This window comes from Lissotriton vulgaris, chromosome 3_1 (genome assembly GCF_964263255.1).
Source record: "Lissotriton vulgaris chromosome 3_1, aLisVul1.2, whole genome shotgun sequence".
Lineage (NCBI taxonomy): Eukaryota > Metazoa > Chordata > Amphibia > Caudata > Salamandridae > Lissotriton > Lissotriton vulgaris.
The window spans coordinates 1040706728-1040728794 of NC_141689.1; the positions used below are offsets into that span (position 1 = coordinate 1040706728).

The 22067-nt window shown below is 48.1% G+C and overlaps 1 protein-coding gene across 1 annotated transcript in view; it reads right to left on the reverse strand.

The window, feature by feature from the left end:
* FOCAD (focadhesin) overlaps window positions 1-22067 on the reverse strand; it is a 1219893-nt gene that overhangs the window by 156522 nt on the left and 1041304 nt on the right. Inside the window, exons 38-39 of the mRNA XM_086961452.1 lie at window positions 13556-13684; window positions 5360-5475 (exon numbers count right to left, since the gene is read on the reverse strand). Of these exons, the coding sequence (XP_086817578.1) occupies window positions 5360-5475; window positions 13556-13684 (245 nt within the window). The remainder of the gene's footprint in view (window positions 1-5359; window positions 5476-13555; window positions 13685-22067) is intronic.

Here is a 22067-nt window from a genome sequence, read left to right on the forward strand (position 1 = left end):
CCACCCTAATGTATCAAATATATCTATTTTTATGTAGTTAAAACATATTAAGTTACTGACAGAATTTGTTGAATTTAATTTCATTTTTGTAAAGTAAAGTTATACTCATTTTAAATTAAAACAAAGTTTAACCTTTTATAATCAACTAAGTATGTTTTATTTATGTATACCATTAAATGAAATATTTCTTTTTTTTTAACCAAATTAAAATAAGTTGCTTTAAATTAGCCGCAGATCCTATGGGCTTTTATTTAAGTCCCTGCATCCATTATTTTCTTTTGGAGTGTGTTGTATACCAGTGTTTGGATATGCGTGGTGTTGGACGTACTCCAGGTGTGAGCTGGAGTACATTTACTACAGTTTGGGGTCATTTGTGGCTGCAGCAAATATAAACATGAAGTTTGTGAATAGAAATGGGATTAGTCTTTTATGGGTCGGTGCCTACCTCTCCGTCAACCCCTCCTTAATCCTCTCTTAGCCCCTTCCATTCAGCAGGAAGTATTTCCAATTTTCCAACACTCCCCAGTCCTTCCCACATTTACTACTAAAACATACACACATATGTAGAGATCTCTACACATAAAAAACACAGGCATTAGGCTTGCACTTCACATGCAAGTTAGTAGATTCCATGTTGTAGTATGTTAGTAGAACTATTTTAGTAAAACTAAAAGTATTACAAAATGCAGTTTGTATATAGGCCCCACACTGAATAATGCAGCAGTCACACAGTGGCTGATAAATGGTCACAAATGAGTGTTACAGTGGGCATATGAAGGCCTTCCTTGAGGTAATAACATGTGTGCCTCCAGCAATATCACCCCTCCTCAGCAGTGGAGAAAAAATAACCACACAGAGTGTGCAAATTGAGTATTCTCACTGTGCAATGCTGGGGGAGATATTGGGTGATATTATCTCACTTTATTGGTATAGTCATGTTCAGATAATATTTAAATACTGAGAGTAAATGTCCCGATGGAAGAATTTGAACAGATAGTGCCTAGGATACACTGAAACATTGCTGAGACATAGAGTAAAATGAAGGTCTTGTGGGACACTCTTGTTTTGTACTTTATCTTGTGGTAGAGGGGCCTTAACAGTACACACCACTCCCCTAGGGATTCACAGAGATAGGGCAGAGCAGTGTCATAGAAGTTTCTTCCCTTTGTAACAATATTTCTGGTGGATACATAATCTTACTGCATATTCATCACTTTATGAATATTCCCTAGGCATCAGACATGTTGGGAGAAGCTTGCCCCAACAGCAGTTCTGAAACAACACAAGATGGTCAGGTCCGGACTGGCCATAGCTGAATCCGGGTATTTCCCCGGTGGGCCGCCAGGGTGAGGGCTGGTTTTGGGCCCCTGGGCGGCCGTTTTTGTTACAGGGCCGCTTTTGAAGCATAGCTGCAATAGATGCCCCTGTAACAAAATCGTCCAAAACCTGTCCTGGTAACCAGCTCAACCGCACCCCAAACCTCCGGGGGACGGCCGAGCACTTTCCCAGGGCCGGTTTTGGTTTCCAGTCTGGCCCTGAAGGAGGTGCAGTGCGACTATACCTACCAGTCAAGGCACCAGTAGCATATTAAAGGTGCAAACCTGTATGCTGATGTTAGTTCCAGATGCTTCAGTGAGCTACTGAGAGCATCAAGAACAGTGACAATACCAGCAGATAAGACATTTGCATATCTTGGAATCGTATCATATACAGCACTGACTTATCAGGAGAGGAACGAAGTGAGGAATCTACAGAAAGTTTGTGTCCACAAGAAATACCTTTACCAAAGGTAACATTCACTTGTGATGAGTACCTCTTCGTGCAGATTTCTCACTTTAAGAATGTGTCCCAATGTAAAAGCTACAGTAAGTGGGTATCAGTAGTGCCAATTAACTAAGGAAGTCATATAGTACTGCCTAGGCACTCTGTGCTAGGGCTGTGAGGCAGTACTGTTTACCAAATATACGAAAAGGTGACCACATGGCTGCTCAGCAGATGTTAGCATCAGGAACTCTCTGGTGAGAGCTTTGGAGTCGGCACAAACGCCCTTCATCTGGACCTTCTTGGCCAAGGCATACCCTTCTTGATACCTATGAGAACCTCACATAAAAAGGCTAGTTTGTCACAGTCTCTCTCGTCAGAGAAGTAAAAGAATGCACACCTTGTATTCAGTCTGTTTTCCACCTTGGTGGAATGAGAGGCAGGAAAGAAGTTAGAAGAGATATAAACCAGGCCATGTGAAATAACCAGGCCACTCTGGGCAAGAGGGAAAGGAAAGTATGGAGGACCTGTCTGAATGGGTAAGAAAAAATGTGAAAGCCAGGCGAGGGTCTCAAGGTAAAGCCAACCTTTCAGAAAAGAAGCCACTTAAGGTGACCTAAACAACAAGTAATCGAAGCGATGCATGAAAGCAGACCCTGGCCTGCAGACACTGCCAGCCCTTGTGACATTACTTAAAGGGATCCAAGCCTTATGACTCATGTCAATTGTACAAACATGTTCCAGCAACCTGCAAAAGTGGACTTCATAGTGAGGTTTCTGGCAGACAAAACAATGCCCCAACTTCCACCAGGGAGGCAAAAGGACTCTAGCTAGCACCATTCAATGTCTATGTGTGTAGACACAGCGTTCGTGGATTGAGGCGGAGCACTGGACCTTCCTGCTGTGACATCAGGTCCACTCTGTAGGGAAGAGGAAGAAGCGGCTGAATGCTGAGTGCCAACAAGTCGGCGTACTAGTTGCTCCTTGCCTAATCTGAGGTGATCAGGAACAGCTGTGTCTGATCTTCCCGCAAAGTGAGGAACGGAAAGTGAAATCTGGAGAAGATTGCCTCTGTCAATTTGGAGTGCAGCTCCCATTCATGGTTTAATAAGGCGAGTTGAATAAGTCTATGCTCTCACTTTGAGAGACTGCCAGATAAGTCACAACTGTCAAAATTCCCCTTTGCTGCACAAAGATCCACAGGTGAATCATCTGCCATAATCCCATACAACCATGCTTTTTTTATGTAGTAGACGGTCTTGTTGTCCTGAGTAGCGCTCTCTCAGATGGGTAAGAGAAAGACCCCCATGACAAGGAGTACTTGGATACCCACAGACAGTTGGCCACCCAGCCCATATAGAGGCATCTGTGACTACAACAGCCTACACTTGTAGAGGGCTGAGCAGAGGACCCACCTTGAGATGGAAGAGATGCCTCCATCAGCACCTATGAAGGTCATCCTATGTGTAGAAATCAGGAAGTTAAGAAGAGAAGATCCAGAATGATCCTCGTACCGCAATCCAAATTGGTGTGCCCTTTATTCCCAGAGGCACCATCTTTATGCAACCTTCTGTTCAGAAAAACAAGGACCTTCACCTCCAGGATTGAGGCATGTGCTGGAGAGCACAGTCTTACAGAAGGAAGGCAGTCTGGAGGGATGGAGAAGAAGGTTTGAGGACAAACCACCACAGGGGCCTATACTGATGGCCTCTAAATGGCTGATAAGGGGACCCCGCCCCCTCCATTAGAAGGCGGTGGAGATAGGGGAGAGAGAGTTGGGTAGGCGTCTCATAGATATTTTAAAGCAGCAGGGCTGGCAGAAGACATAATCTGCCTCTCCTGCTTTTATCCACCACTGCCACAAAAGGAGCAGTACCTTATTGATGTGTCTGAACTGCTCTGGAATAGCCCCTAAATATGGTGCATTGCTGATGGAACTGCTTCGCGTGAGGTCAGGTCCAGCAACCGAGGAGGAGTTGGCTTTGTCTCTAAGAAGAGGTTTGACATCGAAGGGCATGTCATCAAAGTGTCCTGAACATCTGTTGAAAGGCCAGTTGACCAGGCATGGCAGTGTAGTGCAACAACAATGCCCATGTACCTGGCTACAGTATCTGTGCAACCCAAGCTGCTCTTCATGTTCTGCTTTGAAGCATCACAATCATCACTGACCAAATTGCTAAATGCCTTTTCCACATGGTCCAGTGGGATAGCAAACTGCAGTTTTTCCAGTTCCTGCAAGGCATGGGCTTAGCGGCGTAATAGGCATGTGGCAATCGACATAAGGATCAAAAACGCTTCTGTGCATGGTATCCAGTTTCTTAAATTCCCTATGTTGGAGAAAAGTTATGCTCTCTGGTGAAGGGTGGATGCGGGGGTGGGCGGGGTCTCCCAGGGCAGGTCTATTTTCCCTGACAATTTGTTTGTGGACTGCTGGGCGTGAGAAGGGCCTTTTTTAGGCAGCCAAGTCAGATTCAAGTAGTGCCTTATTAAATCATAGCAAGGTCTGGCTGACAAAGCACTTTGTAGATTTCCATCAAAATATTAGTTTTGGTTGCTCAGGTGGCAAAATCAGTTGCAGAGTTTTGTGGCTTTTCATACTACTGTTTTCAAGAAGGAAATTTCCTTCTGGAGAGGTGACTAAAAGTCAACATAAAGGCCGACATTGGTATCCAAAGATCTCCATACGCACAATTTGTCGTCCATAGGGTCAGACTAGTTCTGAAGGCAAGTTCTGACTTTCTCTTGTTCCACCTGGATAATTTTAGGTGACTTAGAAGGTGATTGTGGTAGTGACTCCAAAGACGGCGCCAAGACTGGCTCTGGGGCCGACACTATGCATCATGCTAAACCGGTGCCTAATGTGTGAAAGAAAGAGTGCTGGGAGCCGAAGCTCTGCTCAGAAGCCAGCATCCGGTGCAATTAAACGTCTACATGCTGCATACCAAGGCTGGTAGTCTTAAATCCACTACCAGACACTCCTCGAACCTTTTTCTTGCTCTTGCAGGTTCCTGCTTTCTCTCATTGTGACGGTTTTGCCGTCTTTCTCTTCCTCCTTTTTTTCCTGTTTGTGTGTTTCCCACTCCTGCATTCGGGAAATATTTGATATGGAAAAGTAAGTGGCAGTCCCCAAAAATAGGTGCTGGTTCTCCCCAGCGGCAATCACCAGTTCAAATTAAGCACTGTGCTTGACAGACTAGAATGGAGTTTGGAGGCAGTGGGGTTGGAACTGCAGGTGTTGCCAAGACTGAAGTATAGGGTCCATCCTTAGGGAGTGATCCAGAGAGTACCAGAGCTGGTCTAAGAATTCCCAACATGGCTTCTACTGAACAGAATCTGCAATGAGAAATGCATGGCAAACCCGGCTTGGAAGTAATAAACTTCAGTGGTGGTATGTATTAAATGGCATTAAGAGAGTTGTACTAATCTCTTTATTATGACATTTTGTCACAGATCTAAACTAGTGATGTAAAAAATACAAGGCAGACAAATATATATTCATTCTGACAAAAACCTAGTTGTCAGCAAAGGACAAAGATAAACAACTCTGGCAATATACCAACCATGATGTGAAAACCACAGCTTATTGAAAGATACCTACACAAACGCTGTAGACAAGGGGAGGAGCCACCCACATCCCTAGGAACATGGCTGCATTCTGGGAGGACTGTGCTTGGGTTACTGCGAGCTCAATGCAGTGCTGCTGGATGTCTTCCCCTGAAAAGAATGACAAGAACCAGAGATGAAGTTAGTTTGTTCTATGTTCCTCGATTCTCCTCATTCACTGAAATGGTTTTCTGATTGTATGCCTAACAGATGCATCAATATGAAGCCTAGATTATCTTGTTGCGTCTAAGATTACATAAATGAATTCACTTACAGTAAGTCTTTCATTTGAAGAAATTCCATACATTACATACTTTGCAGCAACAATACACAATAGGTTGATTGAGGGTATATGGTTACCAAAGCATTGATAGCAAAGGTATAACCTCACTGCAAAGCATGCGAAAACATGCACTTGAAAGCATCTTTGCAAAAACAAGACTTCAATATTAAAAATGCCAAACTCTGGATTTCACATTAGTATTTCCCCTCCCACCTTTTGACCTGTACCTAAATCTGCCGGTATACCAGCACTACACTGCGCATCACAGCGCATGACAAAAATGCTTCCACTTCATTGATTGAACCATTGCATCGCCAGACAAGACCAGGTTAGTCGATGTTGATGTGAAACCAGTATTTATATACATTCCTCAACAACGTAGTTGTAAGCGATGCAGTACATGCACTATTATCACACGTCTATATCAACCTCAATGTGTCATACTACCAATCTGTTAGCAAGCCCTCCTCCCTGCCCCCCCACAAATACGGTAGGACTGAAGTTAGAATGGTTAACAAATCCAGACCTGATATAACTGGGAAGTGAGTTTAGATGAATATGACAATTAAATGCTAATCCTACCATTCATAAAGATAGAATTATTTAAGATCTAGATTTTAAAGTCTATGTTTCTGGAAAAATATTTATGCCATCATTTTATTTTAACATGGAACCGATGGTTCGACACCTTTCGAGTGGTTAAGACTTGACAACTGATGGGCGTCAACAGACTTGGGTTGAGGCGTGCTCAGCACCATTCTCTTCTCCGAGTTTTTTTTTTGCAGCTGAAGGTACAGGAAGCATTGTTCTGAATGGGATTAAGGCACAAGGTGCATACCGCCTGGTGTTCCACCGAAGCATGTTTCAAATGGCATCAAGAGTAATTCTAAAAGGGTGTTCGTTCCATCACCCACGCTGCATTCTCTGGTGAAGGCCTTGGGGAGGTTCTCAGGCAAAGATGATAGCAAGGCCCTCGACATCCCAGCACAATGGTGACAGTTTTCAATGCTGCTTATGGTGTTCATGTATTAGGGACAAAAGTACCATGGCTTGGTCTAATTCGACACAACGGGATCAAAAGTAACTGAAAAGCCACGCAAAAACTTGTTCAGGACACAACAAGCTCTAAGCCCACTCGGTGCAGGTCCCAACCCAATGGCAGTAAAAACAAACTAACATGGAGTTGATGCTCATGTGCAGTGTACACCAAGAAGATGAGTTACACCATAACTTGTGACTATCAACTTTTTCGAAGCAAAACTTCTTGGAAAATTCCAAACCTAACACCAGAAGTCAGGTGTATGCTAAGCATATGTATCTACAGCCATGCATGCTACAAACATATTATTATAGTAACTAACAATAAAGGTGGAATGGAATACATATGAACAACAGAATCTAGAGTTAACCCTAGGACTAGTGTGATATGACCAGAAATAAGACGTACAGAGGGGCTTTATGGGAGTGAAGTGTGGGGGTACACAAAAGCCCACAGCATTCAGCCGAGTGAAATCTCGTGTCTCAGGCGGGTACTGCAGGTCTCCCAAAGCACTCCAGCATGTACCGAACAGGAGGAACTGGGGGTGCAGTATCTAGTAGACAAGATTAATTTGAGGCCATTCATTTGTTGGATCAAAATATTGTGGGGAAGCGAATCAGAGTTAAAAAGTAGATCTTGAGAGACTGCCTGTCCATGGCGCATTCTACAAAGATCCCAAGGATTGCATACATTAAGGGAGTCCTGAACAACCAAGGGAGAAAGGACTCTCGCTCCTCCCAGGGCTGAGTAAAATCTCAGAAAAATTGGTTAACTCTCGGTTATCCAATTTTGTGGAGTCCAATGGTGTGCTAAAAAGTTCCCAAACAGGCTTTCGCCCGGGCCAAGGCACTGACACCGCCTTGTTGGCAGTCATGGAGGAGGCACGCTGCATTCTAGACTCGGGGGGATCAGTGGCAGTGATCCTCCTGGACCCGAGTGCAGCGTTCGACACTGTGAACCACCAAGTGTTACTCCAGAGACTATCAGACGCCGGAGTGAGAGGGACAGCGCTAAACTGGCTTAGGTCATTCCTTAGCGAAAGATCTTTCCAGGTATGGGAAGGGGGCGCACGATCGGCATCCACTCACCTTCATTGCGGCGTGCCTCAGGGCTCCTCCCTGAGTCCTACACTATTTAACGTGTATATGGCTCCCTTGGAGGATGTGGTGGCTCCATTCAACATCAAGATCGTGAGCTACGCCAACAACACCCAACTGGTGTTCGCCCTCTCCCAATCCTCGGAGAACTCCCAGATACTCCATGCCTGCCTCTCACAGGTTCATTCCTGGATGGGGGACTCAGCACTCAAACTGAAGGGGTCCAAGACGGAGATTATGGTGATGGGACCTAAAAATCCCTCCCTTTCCTGCTTGGCCTGGCCCAGTTGTCTAGGGTCTCTTCCTGAATCCAAGGATGAGATCAAGAGCCTGGGCATCTGGATGGGACGAGATCTCTCCCTTAGAACCCCGGCTTCCAAACTAGCGGGTGTCTGTTTTGGTCTCCTTAGATCAGTACGTAAGGTATTACCACTCATCCCTTTTCTATCTAGAAAGCTCCTGATCCAGGGTCTGATTATGTCCAGGTTGGACTTCAGCAATGCGATCTACCTTGGGGCTCCTGAGTGCACTCTGAACAGACTCCAACAAGTTCAAAACGCGGCAGCACGAACGCTCTACAACATCCCCATGTCTCGCTCTGCTAAACCAGCACTGAGGGCACTACACTGGCTGCCAATACGGGAAAGAGTGAAATTTAAATCCCTATGCCTTGCACACAAAATCTTGCAAGGCAAAGGCCCCCCCGTCCTTCAGAAGATGGTGATCCCGTACAAAGCGAGCAGAACCTTACGTTCAGACCAGAAACGCCTGACTGTCGTCCCTAGGGTAAAAAAGGCCCGATCAGGAGGAAGGAGATTTTCAGTCAACGTTTCCACCCTCTGGAATGCCCTCCCCCTAGGTTTACGCACGGAACCATGTCTCCTGCGCTTTCGAAAACAACTTAAAACTCTCCTCTTCTGTTAATCTTCTCCAGTTCTGCTATTTCTGATACTTGCTGGTGGCAAAAGCGCTGGGATGCTCTAGGGCAGGGGTACTCATAGTACGGCCCGCGGGCCGGTGGCGGCCCGGCAAGCCTTCCTTGGCGGCCCGCTGACCTTGCAGACATGTACCAATTTCAAAAAAAAAAAATCAAGAGTTTTAGTAAACACTGCCGGTTGATGCAGCCTGGACTCGTAGAGGCTCTGCTCTAGGGGGGGTGGGAAATTCCAGCCATAGAGTGGAGCTGCAGGGGCCTCAGAAGAGGTGAAACGGAACAAAGCCTCATTAACGATTTAATGGTCTTTTAAAGACCTGTGAAGTGCTCCGGCTGTGTGCGCGCCAGGCAAGCTGACTCATCCCGGGCTGCCACAGAGGAGGGGGGGGGGGGGGGGGATGGGTTGGGGGGGATTGTTGGACAATTACAGCGATCACGATAAACCCCGTGACTGATTGAACCGAGCCGAGCATAAACTTGGAGATCACTCTGCGCAGCCTCGAGTAGCATTTGTTTTATCGACACTGAAGGGATGAAAGTCTGAATCAGCCCTGCCTTATTTGGAATCTCTGCCCTCCGGATTACACCTGATCTCTGCTGCAGTGGTCCAGCCAGCTCTCGTGCACCCTCTACATTAGGGAGTCACTAATAATGTGCTGCAGATTTTGGGAAGGCTGGGGTAGGTGGTTCGATGTGTGCAGCAAATAGCTCTTGCTTTTCGTGATATTTCTAATAGAATTAATACACCTTGCCTAGACAGAGATAGGGAGACAGAGATTAAGAGAGAGGGTGAGACAGAGGGAGGGAGAGTCAGGGGAGGTTGAGGGAGTGAGAGAGTCAGGGGAGGGCGAGGGAGGGAGTGAGAGAGGGAGGGGGAGAGTCAGGGGAGGGTGAGACAGAGGGAGGGAGAGTGAGGGGAGGGCGAGGGAGGGAGAGACAGAGGGAGGGAGTGTGAGGGGAGGGAGGGAGAGTGAGGGGAGGGAGGTAGAGAGAGGGAGAGTCAGGGGAGGGAGAGAGAGGGAGAGTCAGGGGAGAGGGAGGGAGGGAGAGCCAGGGCAGGGTGAGGGAGAGGGAGAGTGAGAGTCAGGGGAGGGCGAGGGAGGGAGAGACAGAGGGAGAGTGAGGGGAGGGCGAGGGTGGGAGAGACGGAGGGAGTGTGAGGGGAGGGCGAGGGAGGGAGAGACAGAGGAAGGGAGTGTGAGGGGAGGGAGGAAGAGAGTCCGGGGAGGGAGAGGGAGGGAGAGAGAGTCAGGTGAAGGCGAGGGAGAGAGGGTGAGTCAGGGGAAGGAGAGGGAGGGAAAGAGTCGGGGAGGGAGAGAGAGGAAGAGACAGGGGAGGGGAGGGAGGCAGAGGCATAAGGAGGGAGGGAGGGAGAAAGAGGGTGAGAGGGAGAGAGAGAGGAAGACAGGGAGAGAGAGAAAGGGAGACGGAGAAAGGGAGGGAGACAGTTAGAGAAAGGGAGAGAAAGGGAGACGGAGAGAGGGAGGGAGACAAAGAAAGGGAGGGAGACCAAGAGAGGGAGGGATACAGATAGAGGGAGGGAGACAGAGGGAGGGAGACAGAGAGGGAGGGAGATGGAGGGAGGGAGGGAGGAAGTGGGAGTGAGGGAGACAGAGAGAGTGAGGGAGACAGAGAGAGTGAGGGAGACAGAGAGAGTGAGGGAGACAGAGAGAGTGAGGGAGACAGAGAGAGTGAGGGAGACAGAGAGAGTGAGGGAGACAGAGAGAGTGAGGGAGACAGAGAGAGTAGGAGGGAGACAGAGAGAGAAGGAGGGAGACAGAGAGAGAAGGAGGGAGACAGAGAGAGAAGGAGGGAGACAGAGAGAGAAGGAGGGAGACAGAGAGAGAAGGAGGGAGACAGAGAGAGAAGGAGGGAGACAGAGAGAGAAGGAGGGAGACAGAGAGAGAAGGAGGGAGACAGAGAGAGAAGGAGGGAGACAGAGAGAGAAGGAGGGAGACAGAGAGAGAAGGAGGGAGACAGAGAGAGAAGGAGGGAGACAGAGAGAGAAGGAGGGAGACAGAGAGAGAGTGAGGGAGACAGAGAGAGAGTGAGGGAGACAGAGAGAGAGTGAGGGAGACAGAGAGAGAGTGAGGGAGACAGAGAGAGTGAGGGAGACAGAGAGAGAGTGAGGGAGACAGAGAGAGAGTGAGGGAGACAGAGAGAGAGTGAGGGAGACAGAGAGAGAGTGAGGGAGACAGAGAGAGAGTGAGGGAGACAGAGAGAGAGTGAGGGAGACAGAGAGAGAGTGAGGGAGACAGAGAGAGAGTGAGGGAGACAGAGAGAGAGTGAGGGAGACAGAGAGAGAGTGAGGGAGACAGAGAGAGAGTGAGGGAGACAGAGAGAGAGTGAGGGAGACAGAGAGAGAGTGAGGGAGACAGAGAGAGAAGGAGGGAGACAGAGAGAGAAGGAGGGAGACAGAGAGAGAAGGAGGGAGACAGAGAGAGAAGGAGGGAGACAGAGAGAGAGTGAGGGAGACAGAGAGAGAGTGAGGGAGACAGAGAGAGAGTGAGGGAGACAGAGAGAGAGTGAGGGAGACAGAGAGAGAGTGAGGGAGACAGAGAGAGTGAGGGAGACAGAGAGAGAGTGAGGGAGACAGAGAGAGAGTGAGGGAGACAGAGAGAGAGTGAGGGAGACAGAGAGAGAGTGAGGGAGACAGAGAGAGTGAGGGAGACAGAGAGAGTGAGGGAGACAGAGAGAGTGAGGGAGACAGAGAGAGTGAGGGAGACAGAGAGAGTGAGGGAGACAGAGAGAGTGAGGGAGACAGAGAGAGAGTGAGGGAGACAGAGAGAGAGTAGGAGGGAGACAGAGAGAGAGTGAGGGAGACAGAGAGAGAAGGAGGGAGACAGAGGGAGTGAGGGAGACAGAGGGAGTGAGGGAGACGAGAGAGGGAGGGAGACGAGAGAGGGAGGGACGGAGAGAGAGAGTGAGAGGGAGGTGGAGAAATAGAGAGAGGGAGGGAGGAAGAGAAAGAGAGAGAGTGAGGGAGACAGAGAGAGAGTGAGGGAGACAGAGAGAGAGTGAGGGAGACAGAGAGAGAGTGAGGGAGACAGAGAGAGAGTGAGGGAGACAGAGAGAGAGTGAGGGAGACAGAGAGAGTGAGGGAGACAGAGAGAGTGAGGGAGACAGAGAGAGTGAGGGAGACAGAGAGAGTGAGGGAGACAGAGAGAGTGAGGGAGACGGAGAGAGTGAGGGAGACAGAGGGAGTGAGGGAGACGAGAGAGGGAGGGAGACGAGAGAGGGAGGGACGGAGAGAGAGAGTGAGAGGGAGGTGGAGAAATAGAGAGAGGGAGGGAGGAAGAGAAAGAGAGAGAGGGAGGGAGACAGAGAGAGAGATGTGTGTATGCTCGGTCTGGTGGCTCAGTGGACAAAGACATCCGCTGCCAGGGCCTGTGTTCAACCTCATGGTCACAGTTTTTTTTGTTGTCTCTAGCCCCGCCCCCTCTCTCACTGACCACGCCCCCACCGGTGCGGCCGTCGGCCACAAACTACACTGTAAATTTGGCCCCTTAGAGAAAGTTTGTGAGTACCCATGCTCTAGGGTAACGGGGCGCTATACAAAACCGATTTAATAATAATAATAATAATATTTTCGAGACCAGAATCTAGGAGTCTTGCTGAGATTAAAGGGCTCAAACACACTTCTTATCAGCAAAAGGCACTTAGCAAGGAACAAGTGGAGATCTTGAAACATTTGAAATGTTTCCTGCAGCTTAAAACTGTACCTTCCATGGAACCATATTTATTCAACTTGGAGAATGACAGGGACAGATACAGATTTAACTTAATATTATACATCATCTTCTGGCTGTCCCGAAGGGTTGGAACCCATGGGGCACGTTGGGGCCCTGTGGCTGAGGCTTAAAGTCTTCTCAGGATACCCTTTATTTTAATCTGTTTTGCTGATATTTTACAGACCTGAGGAATATGTATATCAACGCTTTATTGGATTTTAAACAAAGTCTCACAGCCCTGCTGTTTTTGCAACTGTTATCTGATTCCCATATCATTTTCAATGTTTGCTTGAGATATATTGCAATTGCTGTAGTCATTTTTTTATTGCATGTGAGCTACTGTGTGACTATGTTCCTTCGTGTTGCTGGACAGTTTGTGCACCATTCATTTATTTCACTTCTTTTAATGAAATGCAGTATTTTTTGCAGTATTTGTGGAGAAGTGTGGCTCACTGGTTAGAGCAGGCAGACCCTGAAGCAGAGGTCAGACCCGGGACCAGGGTTCGATTCCCGACGCGGCAGGGTGTTGAGCTCAAATGTCCACGGACTCGATAATTCTCGCTTCGGTGCCTGACCTAATCATGGGTTCACACTCTGCAACTCTGGGCATTAAGCTTGCTTAATCTCCACAACGGCCCCCCGCGGCGGGATGCCTGGCTTTCACCTTGGGGATGCCCTGTAGGGGCTATCTCACAGGGAAAAACCAGGACGGGTTCCCAAGGCAAGCGCGGAGATAACCCTTCGGGGGTCGATTCTGGCGCTATATAAGAAATATAATATTAATAATAATATTTTAATGTTTTTGCAAATTGTATTTATTAAATGTATTATTGTTGCTTGTGCTTTTATGGTTACAATCAAACTTAATAAAGTATTTTTGAAGAAGACGTAGGGAGCACGGTGTTAACATAAATGTAATCAGTTGGTGCTATCCAAAGGTTGTCTGTACTGAAGAGATAGAGGCTGCAAAGTGAACAATGAATCAATACATACAATGTTATGTAGTGAAGGTCAATCATTCAGAAGAAATAAGTACAGAAGATGGATCACAACTATAGTTCAATACCTAGCAAATCATAAAAAGAGAACCTAGATAAAAGTATTTACCAAAGTTAAGCCTCATCATAGGAGAAAGAATTGAAGCCCAGTTCACAGGGGGATATTGGTAGCTCTCGCCACACTTAGCAAGGGCCTCCATGAGGACGTTCACTTGATAACATGGGAATGATTCAGGGCCTGCAAGAAAAGAACACAAATAAAAAAAATTGCCTTGCAAAAATACCAAGGAAAACAAATAACAAAATCAAGCACATAGCAATTAAGACATAATGGAACCAAGAAGTATCCCAGGAACAATTCCATTACATATTGTGAGATAATTGTAGAAAGAATGAAGCTAAGATTGTCCAATCCCTGTGATTATTATTGTGAATATGTTACTACGCTTCAAAAAAGGTATACACAAAATTGTTTTGAACTACCAATGCTTAACAGGCAGGAGGATCTAATGAATCACACTTGACTTATTTAAGTCTTTTTTCATGCTATGAGCAGTGATAAGTGTAGGGAGCTTCCATCAATGGTCCAGCAATGATGGCATGAGAGGCTGAAGAGCAGGGACCCCTATGGCAGCTCCTCTTTAACAACTGCATGCTGCTGTTGATGGGCATGTTTAAGGATTCTGATACTAACAACTGACCCATTTATTTCCAAGTAAGAGGTGCCATTTGTGACGGACTCCCGGGCTTTGAAGCTGCTGATACGCGGTCATAGACCCAAGAATATCCCCTCCACAGACACCTAGAGGCCCAACCTTATCTGGACACAGTGCTCTCTATCACACTGTTGCACCTCTGTGACTTGGAAATAAGATTTCTGATTAGCACCAGGAGCCCTCACTTGCACTAGATGGCTGAGAAGAATTCTTTCGATAGTCTATGATGATTTCCATCACATTATAGTTCATTCTCTAGCAGATAGAAAACTCGTTTGTGCCAGCACCATACAAGCTGGTTTAACTGCTTCTGGAAATGTCAAAGTGGGGCACACTGAATGATTGACGATGTTAACGAAGATCTTTACTTCGCCTCTCCAGATGAGGGCGCAGTAGGTGTCTATCAGAGAAAGGACAAACCTCAAGAGTCACAACCCGACATGTATCCTCTGTTGGTCGGCCCCATCATACCAATGAAGTGCAATTATTCATGACCAGATCGGTGGAAGTGACCATTGTGCTAATTTGCTGATTATTAGACCTTTGGCACTAAGAAGTGTAAAGATGGCGGGGGTTGATATAGTGAGAACAATTCACCATCACACCAGTGACAACATAGGGAGTGCTCTCTCGTGATCTTTTTACACAATGAAATCACCGGAAGTGGGTATACCAATAACTTAAAGCTAAATGAAAAGACAAAAGTGACTTATTTGAAGGTGACAAAAAACCTACACAGTGAGGCTCCAGCTCCAATTACTAGATGTTCTTTCTCCAATCAGTCCTCGAGGTACTGGGGAGGCCTGCAGCTCTGGATATCCTCTCAGCTGGTGAGGCTATAGGTACCTACAACTTTAGCAGACATCCTCTGTTCCGCACACTAGTGTGCACTATTTGTTTAAATATCAAATGGAGTAAGACGTTCCTCTACTTGCACCTCATCTGCGGCCTAATAGATTAAGGTTTTTAATAGCTGAAAACTCTACGATTTGCTAAATCAGGGTTTACAACTGGTAAAAACCTTCTTTTAATGTACTGAAGCCACTTAGCAATTCAGAAAGGTTTTTGTAAGCCACTTTGGTTTGGAAATGATTTCAGAATCTTTATTTGGAAGGGGAGCATTCTAGGCGTCCCTTCCATAACGGATTCGGACCATGACACTTTAAGGGTTTGAGTCAGTAATTCTGGCTGAAAACCACTGACCAGCGATGGACTCTCATGTTGGGGTGGTGGGTGATTTGCATAGAGGTCCCCTTTGAACCCTTTCCCCTCTGGCAATCATGGTGGCATCTTCACGGGAAGTAGGCAGGGGTCATTACGACCACTGCCTGGTCTCACTGAATTTTTCCGCACCGGAAAACTTTTTTTTTTTGATAGCAGTACTGTTCCTTTTAAGGAACTAGGGGCTGCTTTAAAAACTATAAAAAATATATATTTTTTCCAAAGCAATCCCTGGGATGGTGGTCCGGTGCCTTATGCATGCCACCTTACCTGAGACTGTAGCCATTTACGGGGGGGGGGGGGCACACACAAATTGCAACCTGCCTAATGCATTTTTTATAGGCAGGTTGGTCAGTTTTTGTTTACCTAGTCTTTGTATATCTGGCCTCTTGTCTCTCCAAAGTCAATTGGAAAATGCTGGGTATTGTAGCTACTTGTTGAGCACTCGAACACCAAAGCTCCTTAGTGATGACTGAGTACCTATGACATGATCTTCCTACTAGCGTCAACTACTAGTTGAAGAGTGAGGTTTTCAGAACCTTTACAAGGTACAATATGCACTGGTGAGTGCATGACCTGGTGGCTCCAGTGGAAAAAGCTCTGTCACATTTAATATATTTTGTTGTGGGGACTACTGAGAGGCACTGGTGTGAGGATCTAAGAAGGCAAGAGGGGCATGCTGCTTAAACCTGCCAGCAAGAAAAGAATGAAGAAATGAAGGTTGGAAACAATGGAGGAGACATATATCTAAAGAGCCCTGTCTCTAGTATGTACCATAGCTCCCTTTGCTGACCATGAAATGCAGGGAAAGTAATGGGTTACACAGGGAAAGCCAATGAGGTTGTAAAAGCACTCATCTACTGAAGCCTACAACAGATGTCTCATAGTCCAGGTTATTGCAGAACAAATCGCTATTCCTATTCACGGGCATCACACCCTCATCACCTTCATTAAGGCTTTAAAATGTTTTTTTTCCTAAAGCTGTCAAGTCTTACTTGAGCTTGCTAGATGCACCTGGAGAGATTTGGTTTGGAGATGTAGGCTATTATAAACAAACAGCCAAAGTTCTGCAAGTTCTAAAATCAAATCTCCATAACAAAGAGAAATGGCATGTGCACAGGTGAAAAGTCAATTGATCTCACCTGCTCTCCTCTCTTCGTGCCTGTCTGCTAAGGGTGAAAGGTGACAGTGTTTTCTCAGCACCCAATACAATTTGCCATATAAATCACGAAATGAGTTCACCACATGTTGGAAATATTCATTTTTTTAAAACTGCTACCCAGGTGAACATAGTAATATAACATGATGACAATGCAGTCTGTCTATGCCACAATACCCATTTTTTTTAATTCATGCTGGATTTTCTTACTGGATTGCTTCAACATCTTTAAATTATTTGTTTCACAGTAACCGAAGTCCTTCTGTGAAGATAAACGTCTCCTGGCTCAGTTGAGGGGCTCCTAATCTAAGGGACCAAATAGACTACACATTTGGTGCATGCCTGGGCTACCATTACTGAGCACTGCAACAAAGTGCACAGTAAACTGATCTTCTCAACCAACTGTGTTGACTTGGTATTACCGCTCAGCTCTTTAGCCTAGGTCCTGAGTAGTATCTGCATGTTCTACAGTTTTTCAGAGCAGTAGGTGCACCCAAGGGAATTTCTAATAGAACCCCACGTAAATGTAGTCCACTGATTTCTTGTAACAGCAACCTATTTTTTTTTTTTTAATGAAAGTTAATGTTTGCAATCCTTATATGGACTGTGATCCCTGGATGATTGTGAGTTATTCAAGATGTGCAAAATGAAGAGTGATCACGATTGTCAACCCTTTCAGAGGTCCCCAAGGAAAGTAGCTACTGGGCCTAATCGTGAGGGTTAAGAACTTTTACTCATGATTTGCCAGGGCCCGGCCTACCATGCATCCAGAGCAACTGGGCAAAGTACCCTTTCAGCACTTGTCTCAGTCCCTGTGAACAGTCTTACCAGCTGATGCCAGGGTTGCTCTACCAGAGTCTCCAGAAGCGTTCCACATTTGGATGTTGTGGAGGTCTGCATCGGCTGGCCTTTAGGTTCTCTTGCTTCCAATGGGCTCAGAAGTACATTTCTCTATGAGCAGGACACAGCTGGCAGAGTCCCTCTTCCTTTACTAGCCACCAGTAACAGTAGGCGCAGTCCACATCAATGCAGTCTTTCTCTGTCGGGTCGTTGTTGCAGCAGGGCAGTCCTCCTTCGGTCTTCTTCTCCAGTACCACAAGATCTAAATTCTGGGTGCCAGGGGAGTCCTCTTTATGCCCGAAAAATTCCCTAAGAGGAGGTTGAAATCACTTACCAATGGACTACCAGGTTCCCTCCCTCCTGATGATTACTTCCTGTGAAGAGAGGCAACATAGCTATCCCAGAGGTCTCCATTTTGCCCACTTCCAAAATAGTAGAACCCCTATATCTGCATACAGCGCTCCCTTGCCCAACCCAGAGGCGTGGCTACCAAGGGGGCCACATGCCTCTGGAAAACTGGTTTGACAACTGTTTTCCCCTCTCTGTCCCTAGTGCAAGCCTCTCTGCCTAAACAATAGAGCAGCCCCGCTCCAGAGCATTTCCATTTGCCCTTCAAAGGTGGTTTCTCCTTTGAAGCTCCCTTGTGGCTTCCTGCCAGAGAGAGGTAACACGTCTCTTCCACGCAGGCTTTTATTGTGTCTTTTCCTGGAAATTGTTACACATCTCCCCAGGAGGGCAGAAGGCTGTTTGTGAGGACAGTTCCTGTGTTCAACCGTATGCGGGAACTGGATACAATGGGCAACTTCTCAAGTTGTGAAAGTCATGGGTCGCACTCCGACTCCACCCACCAGCGGGTGAACCCCAGGAGCATCACGGTAGATGCAGTCTTTATAGCGTGTGCGCTATTTCGAAGATTCGTGTGTTTTAGCAAGGTTGCAGCACCAACTCTGGACACCGGTGTTTCGGAATTATTGTTCCTCATCAGCGGAGTGTAGGATATTCTGGGGTTTGCTGTGCAGGCTGCCAAGTGTACTCAGGTTGATACCTCTCAAGGCGCGTGGGTGCGTGATCCGAGCTCGTCAGCTCATAGCTCGAGGGAGCCAATTTAACTGAAAGTCATGGGTCGCACTCCGACTCCACCCACCAGTGGGTGAACCCCAGGAGCATCACGGTAGATGCAGTCTTTATAGCGTGTGCGCTATTTCGAAGATTCGTGTGTTTTAGCAAGGTTGCAGCACCAACTCTGGACACCGGTGTTTCGGAATTATTGTTCCTCATCAGCGGAGTGTAGGATATTCTGGGGTTTGCTGTGCAGGCTGCCAAGTGTACTCAGGTTGATACCTCTCAAGGCGCGTGGGTGCGTGATCCGAGCTCGTCAGCTCATAGCTCGAGGGAGCCAATTTAACTGAAAGTCATGGGTCGCACTCCGACTCCACCCACCAGCGGGTGAACCCCAGGAGCATCACGGTAGATGCAGTCTTTATAGCGTGTGCGCTATTTCGAAGATTCGTGTGTTTTAGCAAGGTTGCAGCACCAACTCTGGACACCGGTGTTTCGGAATTATTGTTCCTCATCAGCGGAGTGTAGGATATTCTGGGGTTTGCTGTGCAGGCTGCCAAGTGTACTCAGGTTGATACCTCTCAAGGCGCGTGGGTGCGGGATCCGAGCTCGTCAGCTCATAGCTCGAGGGAGCAAATTTAACTGAAAGTCATGGGTCGCACTCCGACTCCACCCACCAGTGGGTGAACCCCAGGAGCATCACGGTAGATGCAGTCTTTATAGCGTGTGCGCTATTTCGAAGATTCGTGTGTTTTAGCAAGGTTGCAGCACCAACTCTGGACACCGGTGTTTCGGAATTATTGTTCCTCATCAGCAGAGTGTAGGATATTCAGGGGTTTGCTGTGCAGGCTGCCAAGTGTTCTCAGGTTGATACCTCTCAAGGCGCGTGGGTGCGGGATCCGAGCTCGTCAGCTCATAGCTCGAGGGAGCCAATTTAACTGAAAGTCATGGGTCGCACTCCGACTCCACCCACCAGCGGGTGAACCCCAGGAGCATCACGGTAGATGCAGTCTTTATAGCGTGTGCGCTATTTCGGAAATTCGTGTGTTTTAGCAAGGTTGCAGCACCAACTCTGGACAGCGGTGTTTCGGAATTATTGTTCATCATCAGGATATTCAGGGGTTGGCTGTGCAGGCTGACAAGTGTTCTCAGGTTGATACCTCTCAAGGCGCAACCCCCTGAATATCCTACACTCTGCTGATGAGGAACAATAATTCCGAAACACCAGTGTCCAAACATGTGGCCACCCCAGACCAGGAGGGATGCGTCCGTCACAACTGCATGCTCCGGCTGGGGAAGGAAGAGGGATCTACCGTTGACCCAATCGCGGTCCGTGAGCCACCACTATAGCTGTCTCGCAGTGCCCTCCGAGATCAGGACATGGTAGGACAGGTTGCCCTGATGCTGGGCCCACTGAAACTTCAGGTCCCACTGCAGAGCCCGCATCCGCCATCGGGCATGATGCACCAGAAGGATGCAGGAGGCCATCAGCCCCAGAAGCTGCAGCGTCAACCTGACAGAGATCCTGGATAAAGGCTGAAAGATCGGAAGCAGAGCTTGAATATCCCGAACCTGCTGTTCGGGAGGATAAACCCGAAACTGCGCCGAGTCGAGAACCGCTTCGATGAAGAGGAGCTTCTGGGAGGGGCACAGGTGTGACTTCGGCACTTTGATGGAGAATCCCAGCTGGTGCAGGAGGTCTGCTGTCGTCTGGAAGTGGTTGACGACTGTCTGGGGCGAGCCCGCCTTCAACAACCAGTCCTCGAGGTAGGGGAAGACTGAAACCCCTAACCTGCGCAGATGAGCTGCGACCACCGCCATCACCTTCGTGAACACCCGTGGGGCGCTGGTAAGGCCAAATGGGAGCACAGTAAACTGAAAGTGCTCGTGGCCTACCGTGAACCGCAGGTAGCGCCGGTGGGCCGGCAGGACGGGAATGTGGAAATAAGCGTCCTGCAAGTCCAACGCTACCATCCAGTCTCCTGGGTCCAGGGCAGCTAAGTCCTGAGCCAGTGACAGCATTTTGAACTTCTCCTTCCGGAGGAAGCCGTTGGCGTTCCGTAGATCCAAGATAGGGCGTAGGCCCCCTTTGCCCTTCTTGGGTACCAGAAAGTAGTGGGAGTAGCAACCACACCATACTTCAAGCCCAGGAACGCGCTCGATGGCCCCCTTGGCCAAGAGGGCCGTAACTTCCTCTTGTAGAAGTCGCAAGTGATCCCCCGACATGCGGTGGTATTGCGGTGGCATGGTTGGAGGGGTCGCCTCGATGGGGAGGGAGTAGCCCCTTCGGACGATTTGCAGCACCCACCTGTCCGAAGTGACAGTGCGGCAGTGGAAGTAGTTTTTTTTTAAAATTTGTTTTTTATTGCAGAATTAGAAACCACAGAATACAAAGGCTCAACCAGTCCACTCGTAATGTCCCCCCGTTCAAGCATTAAGACGTATTACATACACAGCCATTCAGCCCGCATCCCGGAGGCCGGGCGGCGTAGTACCTCAAATAGCAGGAAGGCATCACGGTGAGTGTCCCACTGGGACAATGGTCGAAAGGTCATTTTACGTATCCGCGTTTTACCCCCCCACCCACAACAACGAACACCGTCAGCCATCCTACTTACGCAGGTCAATGCTACCAGCCGCTTCCCGCCCCGCCCCGTGCTCTGTAGGGCCCCCCATAACTAACCCGTGGTCCTGCACCACCTCCCGCTCATCACCCACGTTACACAGGCCCTCGCAGCTCAGTGTCACCATCGCGATCAACCAATCTCCTGGCTTCCGACCCACCCCGAACTCCCACTAAACAACCCCCCAGTGTCCCCCCCGGCAACTGCTAATGGTGTGTGTCCCGTCCGTAAATGTAGTATGGATCTCGCTACAGTGTCAATGACGACTCCAAGTTAGTGCGCCTCGCGGTGTCCACAGGTCCCTTGCACTCAGTCCTCATCCTCCACTAAAGAGTCACGCAAGGCTTGCACCACCAATTCCCATGCACGCGCCGCATCCAAGGCTTTCTCATTACCAAGCTTGACAGCCTGTTTCATTCGGAGCACACTCTCACAATCATACCACCGCAACAATTCATTCTTCCACCTCCTCACCGACGGCCCGCTCCTGGACTTCCAATGCCATGAGATCTCCCTTTGTGCCAGTATCAGACCCAAATCAATTTGCTCGTCACCTTAGTGTGTTTGGTATGCGGGAACCAGAGTAGCAGACACGCCGCCATGTCGAAGTCCACCTCCCTGTCGGTTACTTCGTTTAGAAGGTCCCCCACCTCCGCCCAGTAGGCCTCCAAATGCGGGCAACCCCAGAACAGATGATCCATGTCCGCTTCCGGAGACGAGCACCTCGGGCACCGTGCGTCCTGCACCTGAAAGTACCGCCGTATTTTTTCCGGAGTCAGATAGGCCCTATGTAGCACAAAGAAATGCACTTGTTGGAAACGTGCATTCCTCGTACCTTTCCATGTGCGCCGTAGAATGTGGCTCCACACCGTGTCTGGAATGGGTCTGCCCACACTCTCCTCCCATTTAGCTTTGAGCCCCTGGAGCGGTTCCAGTCCCTCGTTCAGCATCCTGTTATGGAGGCAGGTCACAGCCTTAAAGGTGCCCGCTGCCATCACCACA